General features: G+C 39.9%; 1 protein-coding gene across 4 annotated transcripts in view; it reads right to left on the bottom strand.

The window, feature by feature from the left end:
* Positions 1 to 1741: 1741 nt before the first annotated feature.
* CEP350 (centrosomal protein 350) overlaps positions 1742 to 22056 on the bottom strand; it is a 153726-nt gene continuing 133411 nt past the window's right edge. For 3 of the 4 annotated variants that reach the window (XM_027074431.2, XM_027074434.2, XM_027074432.2), the window contains 4 exons: positions 21008 to 21415; positions 20759 to 20905; positions 17646 to 17768; positions 1742 to 5610 (listed from right to left, as the gene is read on the bottom strand). In XM_027074431.2, the coding sequence (XP_026930232.2) occupies positions 5446 to 5610; positions 17646 to 17768; positions 20759 to 20905; positions 21008 to 21415 (843 nt within the window). In that variant the 3' untranslated portion in view covers positions 1742 to 5445. Of the gene's footprint in view, positions 5611 to 10076; positions 10166 to 17645; positions 17769 to 20758; positions 20906 to 21007; positions 21416 to 22056 lie in introns of all 4 variants that reach the window. The other variant, XM_027074433.2, reaches the window with a different exon arrangement.

Below are 22056 nucleotides of genomic sequence, written 5' to 3'. Positions count from 1 at the left end.
GCAGGGGAGGTGGGGTGGATTGTCGGGAAAGGCAGTCATCCACAGCTTCTTGCCTCCTGCACAGTCTCATAAAAATGGGCCTTGGCCCTGGCACACTTCCTTAACCAAGAGATAGAGTCCTCACAGCCTGTGCTGAGCTTATCGCCTTGTGTGGGAAGGCACTTCCCTCGTTCAGACTCAACATGTGCGCCTTTGTTCTGCTGAAGGGTGTGTGTCAGTGGCCCGCAGGCACACCCCCAGCTTTCTGTATTTCAGACCCCACAGGGAGGGCTCTGGTCCTTCCTCAGCAGCACAACACGGTGTGTGTGCAGTCCCGTCTCCCCCTTTGGCTTCGGAGTGGACCTGCTGGCCACGGGAGACCCAGGCACTGCAAGAGGCTGGGTCTTGTGCAGTCTTTCCTCTCCGTATGGAAACGCTGTACTTCGTGAGCCTGAGAGCTGTTGTCTGTTCTCAGCAACCTCGTACCACAGCATTGGTCTCTTCCCTGGGTGCCACTTACCTGCCTTCTAACCTTGGCCACACAGCCTGGACTCCCAGTGAAGGGAGGGACAATCCCCCTGCTTCCCACCTTTGCCTGTGGCAGTCACTATCTCCCATTCCTGAGCTTTTTCGTAGGGCACTGGCTGGTTCTCCAGCACTCGCCCCTGTAGATCACATCACTTTGGGTGTCACCATTCTTAGCTCTGCCATCTATCTACCTACCACTTTCACGTATTTTGATTCAAGGATATGGATATTTGGGTCCCCCCCCCCCCCCCAAGATTCAACCTGTCATTCCTATTGTGCCCTGAGCACCAAACACAGTATCTGGCACATCATGGGCGTTCACTCACACGGCTGTTCTGGGAATCACAAGAAATATTTTAGAACCTGCCACAATTTGGGGTTAGTCCTCTTCCGAGAATTCCATTAAGGTTCAGGGTTGTGTAGGGATTAAAGGTATAGCAGGGTTGGCCATCAGGAAGCTACTAGAGGAATTCAGGCGTGATGATGGTGGTTACTTCCAGTCTGTTGGACTAGAGAGGATTCATGATCCTGAGGGCCATACGTTGCAACCTTTGAAATTCTTTTATTCTTCTAGATCGCTAGCTCCATTCTTCTCCAAGCTTGTATTTCTAGAAATAAATTAGAGCCTCCACACCTAGTCATTGGATGGTTGCTTTTTTATGGCCCACTTAATTGCGTGTGACTTTTCCATGTGTTATTTTGCGAGGATGATCAGAACTCAAGTCACCTGGGAGAGAAGAGTTTTCCCATGAATTACAGGGAAGAAACCCATCAATATAGAGCTCAAAGTTATCATTTGTCAGAGAGCTCTTCTCTGGCCCATCCCCACCCTTGCTGGTCCTTTTGTCAATAGATTCTCAAACCCCCGTGAGTGCTTCATTTCAGCACCTCCTGCAATCTGTTAGACATTGTTTTGGAAGTTCTTTTTTGATGACGCCTTCAGTAGACTTTAAGCTCCATGAGATCAGGGACCACGTCCGTTGCCTCCGCTACCTCTCCAGCCCTCTGCCCAGTGCTCAGGACACGAAGCTGTGCCCAACGACTGGACAAACGAGTGACGAACGTCAGAGCCCAGGCTGCTCAGACGTGTGCGTCTGTGAGCACGGCAAACAGGTCCTCCACACAGCTCGGCCTAGTCGGCTGTCCCGCCGGCAACCAGAAATCAGTGAACTTCACGGGGACTGGCTTTCTACACTTGGTTCCAAAGGTGAGGACGCAAACACCTGACACGGTATTAATTTATAAATCAGTTTATTTACAGATTTTCTCTTTTCTTAAAGTACATTTCAGTTAACAAATCTATTTACACAGGTATACATGGGAATCCATCCCAGTTATTTTACAGGTCATACTTACAAACCACACCCCAAGTGTCGTGTGCGAGCTGCACCGGATGTGACTATTGGCTGAAAATGGCCTGGTGACCAGGCTATTTACACATACACAGTAAACGGGTTTGTTTTTTCATGTCTGCACAGTACAGTACACACATGGAGGCCAGGCCTCCCAGAGAACGCTTTGCAACGTGTTTCCCGAGAAGGCTTTGCAAAGTCCGGAAGGAAAAGCTATTAAACATACAGGTTAATTAAAATGACAGTACCTCCTTTACATCAGTTTACATTGTTTTCTTCACATTTTTATAATACAAAGATATTTTATTGAATTGCTGCACAACCAGTTTAAGATGATTTGTAAACATGTAAGTTCCTACAATTTGCATTAAACATCATTGTAGTTTCTATCATTTGCTCTTTGAATTAATGTTTTTATTCACTAGTATTCTTAAGGTAGTAAAAGAAGATGTAAGTTTGAACTTCTTGCAGAAAAGTTATGAGTCTCTAACGCTGTGCGAGTACACACTTTATTCAAGTATTGCAAAAAGCTAAGGCCACTTTTTTTCAAGACAAGAAAGTGAACAAAATTGTTTTTATCAATAGGCCACAACACTCTTATGAGCAATGAAATCTCTTCTGAAAGATAATTTCTCAGAGACCTGTAGTCACAGAAGGAATTTTCTTTTCTTTCGGGTAAAAGAAAAACAAATTGCCTTCCTTATTAACTACTTTTGAGCTCTTCCCACTTTTCCCTAGAATAAAAATTCCTGTTTAGACCTGAAGAGGGAATCTATACCCTGTACTTATTTAACCCAGAGTCAAGTACCCTGGATAGCACAAATTATTTTGGACTCAGAAATAAATCTGAAGCCTCTATGTTGGTTTACTACTAAATTCTGATAGTGCTATTCTAAAAGATATTACTGCTGATGCAAAGATCTTTTTCTTAGAGGAATTACAAAGAAAGAGTGAAAGAGGATGGGAGCGTGGGGAGAAGGAACAAAGATTAGAAAGAGGGACTATTTAGATTCTTGAAGAGGCAGAGCTTGATTAAAAAGATCCCAATATGGAACGAGTGGCTGCATATCCACAGTCATCAATCCTAATGCTAACAAGAAACACCTTTTCCATTATATCCAATAGTTAAAATAATAAGAAATCTGCTAATTATAGATTCCTCTGTTTTCTGCTACCAAACTATGGACAACCATTTCTAAGCAGGGGCAAGACGGACCGACTGCTGCCTCCCCGGTGGAGCCCGGATTTCTGAGGACCGCGCAGCCCCAGCAGCGCCCTCACCACGGAACTCTACGGGCTCCGCACTCTGATCTACTCTTTTCCTTTTCTGGAATCATAAGTCATAAAGAGTAAAGATTAACTTTCTTATTAAAAATTGATTTAGATCCAAATAATGAGAATGTAGAAAAACAACCTATATTCCTATTATATTATTTTTATATTCACTTATAAAAAATTTATAGCAGCTGTAAAGTTTCAGTATCATAAGGACAATGTAATCCTACAAACAGCCAAAGGGTGTAGACAAGATGTTTTTCTGTCTTCCAAGTAACACAGACTAAAAACAAAGGCCTTTGCTTTTCCTTGGCCGCGTGAGAACAATATCTCCACACTACTGGTTAATAACCCCAAGAAACCCTAGCTTCTCTTAGTCAATCTGCTCGTTATGGCTACAAGACTAGAGCTCAACATCAAAAGCCCAGAAGAAATGCTGGCGATGCATCAAACTGCGCATTTCCCGAGACCCAGTCACCACATTTCAGTGCTTTCCTTATTTGTCAAGAGCTATCAGACCAGTCATTGTGCAAAATGCAAATATTCCAATGATCATTTCAGTAAGTGTCTCATGATGACAAGATGAAACCAAGGAGGAATGGAAGTGTGCATAGTGAAACACTTGAGACGCAAAGGCAAGTTGACAGGGAAGATGCAGAAATGAACGAACGTGCACACTTAAAGATTATACCATCTTTGGGGTTTTTCTAACATATTGTGAAGCTCTAACATTCCAGGATATTTGTAAATAGGAATCCAGTGGATGTCTTATATCATGCTTCTAGTCAGGACCTTCCAATATTAAGGCATTTACATTCACGCCTAAGATTATCCACATTCTTCTAGATTACTTGAAGAAGGATGGGACCGATTAAGAGAAACCAGTCGAGAAGGCAGTGTATTGAGGTCCCGGAGAGCATCATGTGTGCTCTAACGTAGCAGCTGGAGTCTATGTATTTCTTTTCAGGTACAGGTAAGAGTTGTGAGAAGCAATGCTGCAGGAGAGGCAGAACTGAATTGTGCAGTGTCTTTAAATCACCTTATTCCATTCCTGCTACTGCAGGTGATCTCGGAAAAGCTCATCTTCTTTTCACCGAATCAAACTGCCTTCTTCGATATGTGTACGGGTCTGTTTAAACCGTAGGTTTCCTGTGCAAAGACTATGAACCACAGAAGCTTCAAGACGGAAGCTTAACTATTACAAGAAGAATCTTTCACTTCTGAATAGGGACACACGTTTCCAACTTAATAATTTATCTGAAAATAAATAAAAAAAAAAATGTTCCATAGCGCAACACAAGCACACGAACAACAGACAATATCTTTTTGTCTTTGGTGCACACACTCATTTCCTAAATCATTCAAGTAACAGCGTCTCTGACTTCTTGGGGGAGAGATGGGGGGGGGGGGGGGAGTTGAACGTTTGAAGGCCAAAATGAATCATTTCCACTTTTGCCATGCCTGGATGCCTGAGATGGTCCTGAGGATCTGGGATTCTGGGGGCAGCTGGCAGAGGTTTAGAAGGAGTAAGCAAAGTGCAGGGACAGAAGAAGGGGTAGAGGAGCCGGCCCCGCATCCGTCCTTTGAGCCCGGTCTTCAGTGGGGGCATTCCTCGTTTTCATGCCCACACAGAGAAAACTAAAAATAATGCAAAGGTTTAAAATTCTGTAGATGGTGCTCAGAAAGCAAGGCTACCACTGACTTGTTAACTCGACAGGTCCACTCGGTGCTGCTCAACTGCAAGAATGGAAGAAAACGGTCTTCAAAAAGAAGCGAAAGGAATTCCAAAGTGTGAAATAGGCACACATGATTAAACTTGCCTATTTAGAAGTGGTTAAGGGTTTAATACTGTTGAGAGACTATCGTGTCCATTTATGACTTTCATGGTATAGACCAGGATTACGTCTCCAAAATGGTAGGACGCACGTTAGCTATACACCTCACCCCGCCTGACTTCAGATTCAACGAAGAGACAGCCTCGTCTAAGCTAAGAGGTGAGTCTGGTGTTTTCAGCCCACATCTGGGACCTGGTAGGGGCGCTAACAAGAGGTGTAGGATTATACCACGTGTCAACATCAGGAGTGCGGCCCTGCCCACCGAAAATAACCAGTGGATCCAGTGGACGGTCTCTAAAGGCAAAGGCTGTCATACCAGATATACCGCATGGTCCCATGAACTCCAAACCAGTAGTCTTTAAGGAAAGGTACCAAGTCCAGGAGCACTCTTGCTATGATGGAGATGGGGTGTGTATCAGGAGGCAGAAAGGCCCAGGACTCATATTACACTCAGTGTTCGATTTATTTGCAAGATGTCACACAAGTAGCATTCTCCCCTGTTTTTCACTGATCTGATTCAGAACATCGATAGTATCTCTGATCAAGGTCTCGAAGATCCCCTCGGCGAGCTGCATCTTCACACACAGCTCATCCTCGTCATAGTTCACCCACTGCGCCTCCTCTTCGTGCAGCTCCTGCACCTGGAATTTAGGGAACAACAAGGCAAGAAAATTACTGTCGCACAAAAGCTACAAAACTAATCATATTAATGCAATGCCTGATAGTAGGCATTATTATATATCACTGTGTATTACATGCCCGTCCGTGAGAACACAGACCAAGGAAATAAGTCAGACAAAAGGTAGTTTATATGATGGTATCAAGATCCCTTTTCAAGTTGCAAGAGATTTGAAAAAAACTCAACTGCCAAATAAAAGTGGCTTAAAAACTGTCAGAGTAGAATTTGACGATATTCCAGTATTTTACTAAGATATTTTAGATATTAAGGATTTATATTAGATATTAAGGTATTATAGATATTAAGGATTACAAGTGTGTTGTCTATGACAACATAAGCAAATGTGTATAAGGATTTAAGGGGGAGAGAAGAATGTAAACTCTTAGATGTATGGATTTACAATTATAAAATGTATATATCCAAAGAAAATACTGAATGCGATTTTAGAATATTATAAATAAATGAAGTTTAATATTCATTGCAGTATTTTTATTTTATTTTTTATGTTTATTTATTTTTTGAGAGACAGAGCTTTGAGCTGTCAGTACAGAGCCTAATGCGGGGCTCAAACTCACAAACTGTGAGATCATGATCTGAGCCAAAGTCAGATGCTGAACCAACTGAGCCACCCAGGCGCCCCTTCATTACAGTATTTTTAAAATGTATTATTGCTTAAGTTTATTTTAAAAATCAGTCATGTAATACTTGCTCTTTTTTTTTTAACTGAAGTATAGTTGACACCCAATGTTAATTAGTTTGACACAGTGATTGAACAATTCCATACAGTATGCCATACTCACCATGGTAAGTGTACTTACCATCTGTCATCATACAATGTTATTACAGTATTAGTTGTGTTTTAAGGTTTGGGGATTCCCAAGGTAAACTAAAACCAATCAAGTTAGAACTAACTGTCCAAGATTTTTTTGCTTGTTTACAATTTTTAAAGACTACTCTTAAAAACAAACATATGAGACTTAACAGTATGTAATGATACTGTATGTGGGTTGGAGGTCAGGCGGAGAAAGTGGAATTGTAAACCCCAATCTAGTGAGAAATTCAGTGACCGGAGTGTCTAACCAGAAATCTAACTTGGTGAAAAAGCCATACAACCACAAATACCTGACTTGCCCTGATCAGAGTTTCATCTCGAAAGACACAGAGGAAGTGAAGGTGGGCACTTGGTACTCTGGTTCCTCCTGTTAAGAGGAAATGAGAAGACTCCACTGCCCTGGAGTTTGAGAGCACAAGAAGAAAGAACAGCCTTGCCTGACAGGTGCCCTTGGCCAGGGCTGACAGATCTATGACACGGTGGCTGCCACATTCTTTCTCTTTGAGGAGAGTTTTTTGAAGGGTTTACAAAACATCCATTTCCTCTGTTCCCTAATTTATGATCCGTGAACACATATGCCACCAGAAAGGGCTCCAAGGTCAAATAAGTTTTAGAAAGCTCCCTCTGGGAGTTTCACAATGTAAATTAGCCTATTGAAAAGAAGTCCACCAGTAAAGAAACTTATTAAAAATTTTTTTAACATTTATTATTGAGAGAGAGAGAGAGACAGAGTATGAGCATGGGAAGGGCAGAGAGAGAGGGAGACACAGAATTTGAAGCAGGCTCCAGCCTCTGAGCTGTCAGCACAGAGCCCGATGCGGGGCTCGAACTCACAAACCACGAGATCATGACCTGAGCCAAAGTCGGACGCTTAACCGACTGAGCCACCCAGGCACCCCAAGAAACATTTAATCCAGGGTTTCCCATATTTATTTGATCAAAGAATCATTTTGTATGGATGCGTAAGAAACACAATTAACCTCCCAAGGAACTGGTGTTCCTCTCATGAAGGATGCTGTACGCAACAGCCTAATGCGACACTTCTCGAACTGGTGTTGAGGGAGAACCATGTTCTGGGAAAGCTAAGAGGTGTGTCCCCACATAAGATTTCATATTGCTCATGAATTTTGTCCAAACAAAGTTGCACAGCTTTCCTTTTTATAAGTTTTCTCAACCTTTAAGGTTAAATCTTTTCTCCTCCCCAGTAACAAAATTTAGGAAGCACTGTCCTAATGCAACCAATTGTGGCCTTAGAGTAGAATATATGCTTGGGACTTCATCTGTTATCTCAGTGCACAGACGATGAGCCGCCACAGTGCCCTCAACAGATTTAGCAAAAGCTTTGCTCCTCCTTAAGAGAAGGAACCATCTCCCTTTTGGCTGGTGAGGACTAATATCATGTTTTCCATTTTGCTTTAGCCATCAAAAAGCACAAAGCCCAACTCAGAACTTCAACTATGGCAACTGAGGGATCTCGTAGCCTGCAGATCTGCCTCCTTGTTTTTTTCTTCTGGCTTTTGGAGCCTATTCTATTTTCTTATACATTTTCCTCTGTTCCTGAAGATGTGTTATGCATGTATGGTAAATTAATATGTATTATATAAATTAAATTACATTAGGGGCGCCTGGGTGGCTCAGTCAGTTAAGCGTCCGACTTCAGCTCAGGTCACAATCTCGCGGTCCGTGAGTTCGAGCCCCGCGTCGGGCTCTGGGCTGATGGCTCAGAGCCTGGAGCCTGCTTCCGATTCTGTGTCTCCCTCTCTCTCTGCCCTTCCCCCGTTCATGCTCTGTCTCTCTCTGTCTCAAAAATAAATAAACGTTAAAAAAATTTAAAAAAAAAACATTAAATTACATTAAAAAGTCAGTCTAATAATTTTAATTTCTCAGTGACAAGGATGGTGCGAATAGAATGTGCTAAGCATCTTGCACATGGATTTTTTACTGAGTACTAAAAGGCTGTCTTTGGCTCTGTCCAGTTCATCATTTGCAGCAATGACCCGGATGAATTTCAGAGGTAACAAGAAGTTGAGAACAGAACTACGTTGGAAAAACGAACTCAAAAATGTATGGGTAGCTTGGACTGAAGAGCCAAATTTAACAAGATGATGCAATAAAAGAATAAGGTCCTAAATTTGGGTCCCCAAAATAACAACAGAGGGACAGGTCGAAACTTTGGTCTTGGGGTTTTCCTAAGTTTTTGTGAGTCCTGTGAGAATGATGTAGCTAAAAATAAAACAAATGTAATTATAAACTGCATTAGTCCAAGTGTAATATCTAAAAAACGAAGGGTTGCATGTCCGTACTAATTAAATACACGAAATATTATATGGTCAGTTCTGTGCACAGTATTTAAAGAGGGACACTGAAAAAAGAGGTAAAGTGAAAAGATGTTGAGGGGACTTAAAAACACTATCAGACAAGAGAAGAGAATACCGTTTAAAAGGGAGAGAAAGACTCAGGTGCAACACGACAGCTGCCTCAAAGGCATGCAGGAAGAATTCAAATTGTTAGGTAAAACCCCAAAGCTGGAGAAGTAAATTATAATTAATTATATGAAAGAAAACCCTTTTAGGCTTAATATGAGAAAGAACTTATCAACAATAGGTAGACCCTCAGGAGTTATCTCGTACCTTAACAGACCTTAACTTGTAAAGGAGATTCAATCATAAGCTAGGTGGTTTCACTACAGGATTTGTCCTTAGTGCAATTGTACCTACAGTAGAGGCAATTTCCAAGGCTACTATGTGTAAAGGATATGCAAGAGTTGGTCTAATTTCTTGTCGTTCATCCCACATCACATACACTTTGAGAATGCATTGCTAAAAATAGCTCATCATATTCTTAGCTAACCTAAGAGAAAACTTAATGTCCTCCTGGAGTGGTAAAGAGACAGAGTGAATGAGACCCTGGAGCTGAAAGAAAGATTTCTGTTCTTATTTTTGGCTAATGGAGGCCCTTCTGTCTAAAAAAAAAAAAAAAAAAAAAAAACTTTCTTTGTATTTTACTCACCTCAAATAATGCCTAGTGACACAGGGAGAGTTAGACTGATTAGGGACCTTCCTAGTCTGAGCGATGACAGCTAAATTACACATTTCCTTTTGGAAAGCAACTTTTGGAAGAAGCTACTGTTCATTCTGGAATATTTACTGTAACAGATCATCCTGTCACAAGTGCTCACGTTCAGCGGGAGGGCACCCGTCCACGGTGTGGATGCCACCGCGCCGGCTCAGGGACATGTTCCGGCCGTGCTCTCTCCTCTGCGCCATCACAATTTCTCCTTTTTCCTGTCAGCATATTTCTTTCAAGCTACAAGAATGCTCTCTTGTCACCATGTCCCCCTCCATCTTTCGCTTCACAAAAAAACTCCTTTGACATGTCCATTTTTGCTCTCACTAATCTCTTGTTCTCTCTTGAAACCTACTGCAAATCAAACGTTTACCTCATGCACGCCACCCAAAGTCTTTGTATTAATGTTAAGATCAGTAAAGACCACCACGTTGCTAAATCCCGTGGTAAATCCTTAGTTCTCATTTTACTTGACCAATTAGCTGTATCCCATGCAGTTGATTCTTGCCTCTTCCTTAAAACACTCTTACCTGGCTTCCAGGACCCCACCCTCTCCTGGCTTGCTTCTACTTCACTGGCTACTCCTTTTTAGTTTCGTTTGTTGGTTCCTCCTCATCTTCTGAATACATGAAACATTGGAGTGTGTCAGGAATTAAGTCCTTGGACCTCCTCCCTTTGCGTCTACACTCTGTTGGTCTCAGGGCTCTGACTGCCAGCTCTGTGTCCACCACTCCCAAAGTCCTACCTCTGGCCTAGGACTCGCGCCTGAGATCTAGACTCGTATGTCCACTTGCCTCTTCAGTATCTCCATTTGGATGTTTATCAGACACCTCCAATTTAACAGGTTCAGAACAGACCTCTTGATATTGCTTCCCAACCTGCTCCTCTCAGTCTTCCTCAAGTCGGCAAAGGGAAGTTCCATCCTTCGAGTTGTTCAGGCCAACCCGATGGAGTTATTCTTAATACTTTTCCCTCTCCCATATGGCACCATTTATCAGCAATTCCATTCTGCCTTGCAAATCTGTCTAGAATCTGACCACTTCTTACCACCTCAACACCACCACACTGGTGCTAGCCACTATTATTGCTTGTCTGGATTATGACAATATCTTGCTGGTCTCCTTGCTCCTGCCTTTACTACCATTCCCTCAGTCTATTCTCAACACAGCAGTCACAGTGATCCTGTTAAATAAATTAAGTCAGATCACATCACTCTTCTGCTCAAACCTTAAATGTCTGCTGATCTTATTCAGCGTAAAACCTAGTTTTTACAAGGGCCCATTAGACCCTGTATGATTCGGCCCTCTGTGCGTGTACACACACACACACACACACACACACACACACACACACACACACACCGGTACTTCTGGGACATCATCTCCTACTACTTTTTCCGACTCCCCAGTGATTTTTCCCTAATAATCAAGGCCCAATGTATCTTTTCCAGAATTTTCTTCCCCTGGATGAATGTTTGGCTCACTTCATTTCCCTCAGTCCTTTAAACAAATATCATCTTCTCAGTAAAATCTTTCCCAGCCATCCTATCTAGAACTGCAACCCCCAATATTCCCTTATTGCCTCCATAGATTTATTTTTCTTATGTATCTGTCTCCCTTACTAGAATGAAAGCTCCTTGCATTTTGTCTGGTTTGTTCACTAATGTATTCCCAGGGCCTAGAATACTACTTAGCACATAGCAGGTCCATAAGAAATGACTGACTGATTGATTGATTGACTGATTGGGTTAATTTGAACTGGCCACAGATGCTCCTGGGAGCTCAGTGGATCTAATGCTGTAACAGGGAAATATGTGAATAGTTTTCTCTAGTTCTTCCTTATCGTTGTAAAGCATGGTATTTATGTATACATACATCAGAGTCCCTTCTCCAATTAAACTTTTCACATGATTTAATTCTGTGTTAATCTTTTCTTTCATCACACTGGACTGTGTGGTGATGAAGCAGTGTGATGAAAGAAAATACTGGAACTGGTCAAAAAGTATATTGAAAAACTTGGCGATATGGCTGACATATTATATGATCTTATAGGAAGATGGAGTCACAACATTCTGGGATTAAATCTAGCTAGTAGTGTTAGGATCTTTAGGCAGAGGTGACAGCATCTGCTTGTTCTGAGTCCAAGTGCTTTCATCTATCAGGCATAGGTAACAGATTAAAACTACTATAGCTGAGAGGCATGTACGCTTTTATTCTTATTTTTTTTCAAGTCTACTTATTTGAGACAGAGCGCGTGTGCATGGGAGGGGCAGAGAGAGGGGGAGAGAGAGAATTCGGAGCAGGCTCTACACTGTCCTGACGCGGGGCTCGAACTCACGAACCGTGAGATCATGACCTGAGCTGAAACCAAAAGTCGGACGTTTAACCGACTGAGCCACCCAAGTGCCCCAGCATGTGTATTTTTAATAAAAAGATGAAATTTTTACTTTCACAATGCAAGAAAACAAAAATTTTCATAATGTATCTCATAGCACCAAGTCAAATTTCTGACCCAAGTTCTAAGTGACATAATTTAGACTCTGGCTATTTATAGACAGGGAGGGTAGGGATCAAATAAGAAAATGATTGTAAATCAATAAAAACGTTTACACTAATAAAATCTACTACTTTTGAGAGCTTTCTATATGCCACTTAAGACATGCAGCACCTCATTTGGTCATCACTACAACTCTATGAGGCTGTCACTCTACAGAGGGGGAGACTGAGAGACAGAGAGGTAACCTGCCCAAAGTCACGTTGTTAATAAGTGGTAGGAGACAAGTTTGGAACCTTCAAGGAGTCTGATTCCACAGATCTGGCTCTTAACTGCTATGCCCTATTTTCTCATTTTAGTGGCACTAACATCCATGGGAGCATTCTGGGGATCGTACATCCAAGAATATTAAATGAGGCTCAGGATATTTCAGGACCTCTAAAATCTAAAGATCCTAAGCAAAATTACCAACAGTCAAAACTCTAGAAAAACAATAAAACTCATCAATTTTATAAGAAAAGCTGGCTTCATTTTATCTACAGTATTGAGCTGACCAAAATGTTAATCACTGACTTCTTCTGCTCTTTTAAATGATAATACCCAAATATGACTTAGAAATAAAATTTGAAAAACTCCTGGCGTACGTTAAACCACCACCACCCCCAACACCACAACTAGCTGGCAAGCCCGTCAGAGTAAAAATGGTAGGAGTAAGGTGGTGCGAGAAAGTTCTCATATAAAGACAGATATATTGGATAAAATACAACAAAAAATATTTGTAATGCATAGGGAAATCTTGAGAAAAGAGGAAAATCCTGACTACCAGAACAAATAGGGATTTAAAAGAGTGGCAAGAGCTGCAACTATTTAGGGGAAGAATCAAGCACCGTGGAAGAGAGAACAGGGCCAAAGGGATGTCCAGAGAGGCGCCACAGGGAACTGGAGACTTGGGGAGAGGCAATATTCTGAGACAATAGCTGAGAATTTTCCAGAATTGAGTAAAGATATGAATCCATAGATTTAATAAGCATAGTGAGTCCAAAGCAGGAAAAAAAAACAAAACCAAGCCAAATCCACATCTAGACACATCCAGAGAAACTGAAACAAACACACAAATTCACAAACACACACACGGTATTCCACAGAAACCAAAAAGATAAGACAGATTCCCCAAAAAGAACTATCAGCAGATGTCTCAAGACCAATAAGAGAGGTCAGATTACAGGAAAATAGTATCTTCAAGCTGCTGAAGTGAAAGAACGATCGTCCTAGAATTCAATATGTAAGTAAGCTGGAATTCAGGAGCAGGGGCTGAGATCAGAGCAGACAGACAGACCTGCAGACAAAGGCTGAGAGCTGACATGATGTTTGTGGGATTAACGAAATACTAAAGTATGGACGTTAGAAAAGTGGAAACAATGGTTTCTGTATTATTTTCATTCTTTTTTGTCATTCTGAAATACGTAAGGATTAAATATGCAAAAGATTTAGAATAACCAATGAACAGGTAAAAATATTAACCACATTGATAATAAAATTAAATAGAGCAAAATGAGCTCGTTCTTTTGGTAAAGACTTACACATTGGTAGTAGCTAGTATTGGCAAAGGTGGGAACCTCCACTCTTGTACTGTGCTGGTAAGGATGTATAATTGCTACGACCCTTTTGGAGAACAATTTGACAACACATACATAAGCCTTAACATTCTGCATATGCTTTTAATCAGCGATTCTATTTCTAGGAGTTTATCCTAAGGAAACCACTGGAAATAAGTACAAAGATCTACCATATCACAAGATGTTTATTACAACACTGCCGTTTAAAAGAGCAAAAAAAATTACTGACTGGTTAAATAAATGATGGTACATCCGTACAACAGATTACTATATTTCCACAACAATAAAATGGGATAAAGTTATTAAATGTGATATAAAATAGAGGAACATTCAGTGACAAGAAAAAAGTTCACATTTTATTGACTAAAAACAATCAGTTTACAAAAAAGAGACCATGATCTCAACTGTTTAAAAAAAATCCTCTGTATAAAGACTCTAAGTCTATACATCACAATATTAAGAGCTATCTAGGTGATGAAATTATCATGATTTTCTTTTGATTTACCAATATTTTCTAAATTTCCTAAAATGAGCATGGTTGTTTTATAATAAACATGGTTTTTCTTTTGTACTATGGGAAAAATTTTGGTTCATGTGATATAAAAAAATTGTTGTTTTGAATCTCAATCTCTCTATGCAAGAGCATTAGAATCTCCAGATGCTAGGTTGGCTAAATCTAACAGTGGGAGAGGAATTTATTTAGCATTTTTAATCATTAACTCAAGGAACTAACAGTATTATTTTGCTATACATTAAGAGTGAACTCATGGGGGCACCTGGGTGGCGCAGTCGGTTAAGCGTCCGACTTCAGCCAGGTCACGATCTCGCGGTCCGTGAGTTCGAGCCCCGCGTCAGGCTCTGGGCTGATGGCTCAGAGCCTGGAGCCTGTTTCCGATTCTGTGTCTCCCTCTCTCTCTGCCCCTCCCCCGTTCATGCTCTGTCTCTCTCTGTCCCAAAAAATAAATAAACGTTGAAAAAAAAAAAATTAAAAAAAAAAAAAAGAGTGAACTCATGAAACAAGTTACATAGGCCCAGGTCTCTCTGTAGGAAGGTGAAAAACAGTTTATGACCAACAAAGGGAATATTCACAAAATATATGTTGTTACTATTTTCCCAACTCCCAACTCTCCTGAATTGTTGTACATTGACGTTACTCTCACCCAAGCTATAATAATCTCATACTAGCAAAAGGAATTTTTGTTTGCTATTTAAGAATTTTCTGAAAACTGCTGGAGAGACCAATGTTTTCCTGTGTAAGTGATCCTATCTGGCACCTGGAAGCCTATGCCTTCCAAGGACAAGATCTTGTTTTGTGGTACGTCTAATAAAGAGCTACAAATCAATTCATTTATTGTTCACTTGTGAGATGTATTACTTGTCATTTCCAGTCTGAAGATGCCTCCAAATTGTTGCTCCCCTGCCAACGTATTTAATCCTTTCACTGTGAAGATGACATTTTTATAACCATGTGAAGTGAGAGCTGTCTGTAACTAGCTGGAAGCCGCATGCATTAAGCCTTCACTCTCTGTTCATTTTGAACTGCCACACTATGCTGGTTTCCTCATTTACTTGACATGTGCTCAAGATAAACTTACCTAAGAAGTTTTGCTTCAATAAACCTAAACAGTCACCTTTGACCTACAGGCTATATCCTTCTCACTGGTCTTTTTTCCTCCACACATTTCTTTTGAAGGATTCTTCCAGCATTTTAATTTAATTTTTTTTAATTCTTTTTTTTTTTTTTTTTTTTTTTTTTTTTTTGAGAGCGAGAGAGAGAAAGTGTGAGCAGGGGAGGAGCAGAGAGACAGGGAGAGAGAGAATCCCAAGCAAGCTCTGCGCCATCAGTGACCTGAGCTGAAATCAGAGTCGGATGTTTAACTGACTGAGCCACCCAGGTGTCCCATTTCCAGGACTTTTAAAACTGCAGATCTGGTCTTGTAATCTCTCTTGCTTAAACGCCTTGCTTTTACAATAAAATCCAAAATCCCTGACGTGGCTTACAAGGCACTTCAGGATACAGACTCTACCTCTCCAGTTTATGCCACCTCCAGCCGTGCTAACATTTCAGCTCAGACCCATGCTCATTTCAGGTCTTTGCAAACGTGGTTTGCTTTCCGTGAATTGTTCTTCTATCTTAGAACCCAGTTAATGCTTACTCGTCTTTAAGGTCTCAGCTCAGATGTCACTTCCTCAGGGAAGTCTTCCCTGACCATCTTCATCAGATCAGTTTCCTCTGGGTTATGCTTGTATAAAGCTCTCTGTTCCTCTATTTTTATCACTTAATTTATAATTTATAAAATTTCTAATTTACTTATGTAAATTATATATTAATGGCTAGTTTTTCCAGCCAAGGATAAATCCATGAAGGCAGGGTCTAGGTCTGTCTTGCTTACCACTGTAACATTAGTCGTTAATTAGCACAATTCTTGACTCAGTGTGTGCCCTGAGATGATTTATAGAGGATATGATCAATTTAACTGATAGAAGGGGTACATGAATGTTTCTTGACATGCTCTCTTCTTTAACTCCTAAAGAAGTAGAGGAAGTAACGACTTAGAAATTAACAAGAACTCAAACTTTAAGCTGCTGTAGAACTATGAGAACAAGTTCACGTTCTTAAGAGGCAAAGAGCTATGAAAAAGTTGCTTAAAATCTTGGCTCTTATTTGCTGGGCAAGTCACTTAATATCTCTGAGTCTAAACTTTCTGTAAAGATTTTTTTTTTTTTAATTTCACTCATTTTTAGAGAGACAGGGAGAGAGCACGAACGCGGCAGAGGGGCAGAGGGAGACAGAGAGAATCTTAAGCACCCTCCACCCTCAGGGCAGAGCCTCACGTGGGGCTCGATCTCACGACGCTGGGATCATGGCCTGAGCTGAAATCAGGAGTCGGAAGCTCAACTGACTGAGTCATCCAGGTGCCCCAAGATTTTTTATTTTTAAGTAATCTGTACAATCAACGTGGGGCTTGAACTCGAACTCTGAGATCAAGAGTCACACACTCTGCTAAGCCAGCCAGGTGCCCCCAAACTTTCTCATTTGTAACACAGAATAACGTGAGTCCTTCCTGCCTCATATAATTACTGTGAGAATCAAATAAGGCATGAAAAAGAATGGCAAAGTATAAAACTCTAAATAAATGTTTATCTAGTGTAGTCATTACTGAGTAAATGAAGCAATGGAAAGGCGCATACTTGGGGAAAACTCATTAATTTAAGCCTTACATTTGTTTTTCGTTATATGAATATAAATACAGACAAGATAAAATAGTTCAGAATCAAAATGTTTAGAGATAAACGTGAATCAAGTAATGAGTTTCCCGAAGTTTGCTACTGCTTAACATTCTTTTAGGGAACAAAGAAAAGAATGACTTTTTTTTTTCTTTCCTTTTTCTTTCTTTTTTTTTTTTGTTTGAGAAATGTTTTTCTAGTGCTAAATCTATTGCCAAATGGAATAAATCCTACCCAGCTAAAAGCTCTGGATAATAATAACGAGGAGGAAAGCATAACAGCTAGTATTTACTGAGTTATATGTAGCCAGGGAACTCTTGCATACATACATACGTAAACATACTTTTAATTCTCTTAATAACTGTCTTGGTAGATTACAGATAGGGAGACGAGACACAAGGGGATTAGACAATTTGTCCAAGATTACACACCAGGTATGTGGCAGAAAAGGGATTTAAAGGCAGGCAGTCTGGCCCCAGAGTCTACACTGATCTCTTCTTAATGCCGTACCTCATCCACTCAGCTTTTTATTTCTCAAGTTTTCCACACCCACAAAATACTGTTCAGTTAAATATTCATCTGTCAAGTTCAAAAGAAAGCAAATTCCAAAACTGAGGGGCAGAAATGCAGCAAATGAAGGCTTCACGGCTTCACTATCATAGACTTAGGGTCAGTTACATTCCTTTTCTTTTTAGAATGTAACTACATTCTGATTTTAGAAGAGACAGTCAAAATAAACATATTGCAGTTATATACACTGACCAGGATATGATCCACTCGGTCTCTTTTCTTTCTTCCAAATTTCATCATTTTCTGCCAATCTGTTTTGTGGTTTGGCTCCTTTTTAAGACTAAACAACTTGAGCACTTCGGTGGCTATGAAGTTCTGTGAAAATAAGAGGAAGTAATGAACCAAACAGCCAAGTTTCTGAGAGTCAGTGCTTATAATGCAGGTGCATGCTAAGAACATAGCATTTATAATAAAAGATCATACAAATTTCTTCCACTCAACAGTTCCACTTAGCAATTTGAAGACAAAAGCATTCCAAATGCTCTGACTTTACTTACTCAAAGAATTTTTCTTTTTACACAACATACAAAAGTAAAACCCACTGATGAATCTGCAAAGAAAAATCACTTTAGAGTCCCCTCTATCTAAGAACTGCCATTAGCTAACTTCAAGCGGGCAAAACTATTAGAGAAAGCATTAAATAAATCTCTGCACTTAATCCCACATAAAGGTTCGAAGCAGTGCCATGGGAGCAAAGTACAGGCTTTGGCTGGGATAGTTTATTTTGAAGCACCATGACTGAATACATTGAATTGTAAAAATATTAATCAGTGCTTCAATATAAGAAGCATGGTAATGTTACTAACAGTATTTAAACTATCATCCTTAAAAACACCTTACAAAATGTTATTTCAATATTAAAATCGCTGGGCAGCATCACTGTGTGTTATACTGATATATGCATTTTGATGATTGTTGATATATATTATGCATCTTGTCTTTTAAAAAAATTTTTTATTTGAGAGAGAGAGAGAGAGAGAGAGAGCATGAGTGGGGAAGAGGGGCAGAGGGAAAGAGAGAATCTTAAGCAGGCTCCACGTAGAGCTTGATCCCACGACCCTGGGATCATGACCTGAGTGGAAATCAAGAGTTGGACATTCAACCTACTGAGCCACCCAGGCGTCCCATTATGTATCTTGTCTTATTTCAACTTATTTGTCCTTTGTTATTAATAAAACAATTGGCGTTTACAACTTTTTATGGTTGTTCCATTAAAAAAATGTCAATGGGGGGAAAAGACACATTTATGAATCAGAATCATTTGAAAAGATTCTCAAACTACCAATGTGCCCCCAAACTCCACCAATCCACACACGTTTTCTAGCTCTCTCTCTTTCAAGGATGTATCAACACTGGAGGGCTGAAAGCAATGGAATACACCTGTGTTTTGAAAAAGCTCCCCCGGCAGTTCTGATACTTTATTCTTCGAAGCTGAAAATCATTTTAGAAGTTTTCTTTTTTTAATGAATCAAAAGTAATCTTTGGAAGCTTTTTATTTCTTCCTGACTTTAATTTAAGCGGGGGTCAGCCTGTAAATATTTAAGGCTTTGTGGGCCATCTGGTCTCTGTCGCAACTACTGAAGTCTGCTGTTGTAGCAGAATGGCAGTCATACACAATATTTAAACAAATGGGTGTGGCTGTGGTCCAATACACCTTCATTTATAAAAACAGGTGGTAGGCTGGATTTGGACTGTGAGCCACAGTTTGCCTAACTTCAATGTAGGCATACATGACATCTCATAAATATCTGTTGGTGTTCTGTGAGTACAAAATATTTTCAAAAGCTTTCTGTAGTTAAATAATACTGTATTGTACATTTGAAAGTCACTAAGAGAGATCTTAAAATTTTTTCATCACACAAAACAATTTGTAACCATATGTAATGATGGATGCTAACTAGACTTGTGGTGACCTTTTTTAAAAATAATATAGACAAATACAGAATCATTATGTTGTATACCTAAAACAAATATAATTATGTTAATTATATCTCAATTAAAAAAACAGACTAAATTGTTTAGGCAATGCCTCCACATGACATACCAGAATAATGTATATGTTCTTTACTACATTTTAATAGTCCACATACACTCCTGGATGATGTAAGAAAATACACCAGTAAGATGAGCACAGGTGACCCTTGAACAACATGGGTTTGAACTGTGTTGACCCACTTATACACAGAGTTTTTTCAAGAAATACATAACAGTATCATAAACGTATTTTCTTTTCCTTAAGATTTTCTTAGTGACATTTCTTTTCTCTAGCTTACTTTATTATAAGAATACAGTATACAAAACGTGTAACATACAAAATATGTGTTAATTGACTATTTATATTATCGGTAAGGTTTCCGGTAGACTGTTAGTAGTTAAAGATTTTCAACTGAGTAGGGGGTTGGCAGCTCTAACCCCCAAAGATGTTCAAGGATCAACTGTAGCTGGAGGTATGCTATAGGGGCAGGATGCAGGGGGCAGGCTTTCTGTGATCAAATAAGTCTGGAAAACACAATTCCAGAGCCTTGTTCCTCAGGGTGGGTTCTAGGGTCAACAGCGTCCACATCACTTGGGAGTCTTTTAGAAATGGTACTCCTGACCTGCTGAGTGAGAATCTCCATTTTAACCAAATCCGCAGTGATTCATATGCACATTACAGTTCAAGAGGCACTACACTGGGAATACAACCTTTGCTATATTAAAGAAACATGTGAACGGGCAGAAATTTCCACCAATGTGATTTTGAAGTCTTGCTGGGAGTCACTGTAGCTTCAAGGCACTTAATCTTTTCAGGGGCTTCTTAGATAACAAACAATATTTTTTATATATCATATTACTATCCCACATATTTCAAAACCACATAACTAATTTGAGACCTCCAAAATCAAAGATGAAAAGGTAACACCTGTCTAGGGCTGGCATATTTGATAGAAGACATGTTTTCCGGTATACTTCTAGAATACTGTACCATGATCTCTAAATTGCCAAAAATTTACCTGGAAGTCCAATAATTTATCTCCCAGAGTATTTCCTAATTTTTTCTTAAATATTATAAATTATGTACACATAGGAAATGTTAAAAAGTTATACTTGCAAAAACTTGAGGATTCAGGACTCCCTCTCACCTCATCCCTCCACTGCTCATGGACTTCATGAATCAACAAACATGTACTAAAAACCCACTATGCAAAAGGCCTTGAGGACAGAAGGAGAATCATACAGAAGAGTACCTGCTTTTACGGCATTTATAGATCTACATAAATGAACAGCAAGTCAAAAAAGGAGAAACTCTCTAGTTTGCAGTTTACCTTGATTTCATCAAGGTTATTTGGGTTTTTCACTCGTCGGAAATAACTGGAGTTGATTCTACATGGCTTCATCCAGACGGGTTGATTCAAGTTGGGATCCTCTGCGAATATTTCCTCAAAAATCTCTTTTGTTAAATCAAAAACCGCCTTGACAGAGAAAAATGAAACAAAAATAAAATGGCTACAAATCCAAATTTCAAACAACAGAGATTAGTTTAAAAATTAAAATTATCCTTCCAGGTTACATACCTGTTTGTAGACTCTTTTACTAGTGCTTTCTATATCTAGACCCTTACTGGCACAGCCAAGCAGTTTTGCAGGAACACTGATGCTGTGGAGATCGTGACCTAATTCTTTCCATTTCCAGAGTTCTTCCACTGCATTATGTACAAGAGTTTCTACTTCCTCTGTGGTATGGGGGACTGCCAATAGTGTCTCACATGGCTTTTGGGGAGCTCTTTTAGGTTCTGCCATTAGAGGTACAATTGTTTCTTCTGCCTTGTTTTTGGGGATCTTGTGAGAAGAGCTCAAACCAAAGTCTTCATCAAACCAGTCTTGATCATCTCCTAACACGCTCAGGAACTCCCGGCTGATCTCAAGTTCAGCAAGTCTTTTAGCGAGCTCCTCCTGTCCACTGGCACCAAATACTGGACTCTCCTATGGAAATGGAACCAATCAAACAGAGCACCGTTTAGTAACCTCAGATCATTCATTTGGGCTTTTTGTTTTTAAAGACAAAGCAAATATATTATTTGTATGTTTACTCTTTCTCTATAAGCAAAACAAAAACAACATGGTGGCTACTAATTAATAATTTAAGAAGAAAGTATCCTGCTTCCCATAATTCTGCTTACATAAGCCTTATAACTGAATTTTTATAAACTGTTTATTGATTAGTTGTTTTTTCTTTTTGAATCATCATTATTTTGTTCCTGAAGGACTCTCTTGTCTCTGGGATATGGAAACAATATATGAAATTTCTCACCTCTGGTGATTATCTGGCTCAAATTACTCAAAATCATTACTTTTGTTCAACTGTCTACGGGCAACCCGAGTTAAGTTGATGGTCTGTCTGAGTATATGTCATAGTGGATGTATTTCAGTTTTCCCAGAATCAACATCACAACTGGCAATATCTGCAGAGCAATTATGACTGAGTAGATAGGTAGACACATAATTTCATAGGCAAAAAAGAACTGGATTGAGAACCACTGGAAAGCTCCATGGAGTAAATCTGTTCAGTGGATCTGGAAGGGAATCTAACCTCCAGACAGCACACAGCGGTCATCAATCCAGCA

This window comes from Acinonyx jubatus, chromosome E4, assembly GCF_027475565.1.
Source record: "Acinonyx jubatus isolate Ajub_Pintada_27869175 chromosome E4, VMU_Ajub_asm_v1.0, whole genome shotgun sequence".
NCBI classification, from domain to species: Eukaryota; Metazoa; Chordata; class Mammalia; order Carnivora; family Felidae; genus Acinonyx; species Acinonyx jubatus.
Note: the sequence above shows the minus strand (reverse complement) of the source record. Positions and strands in the feature narration are given on the sequence as shown.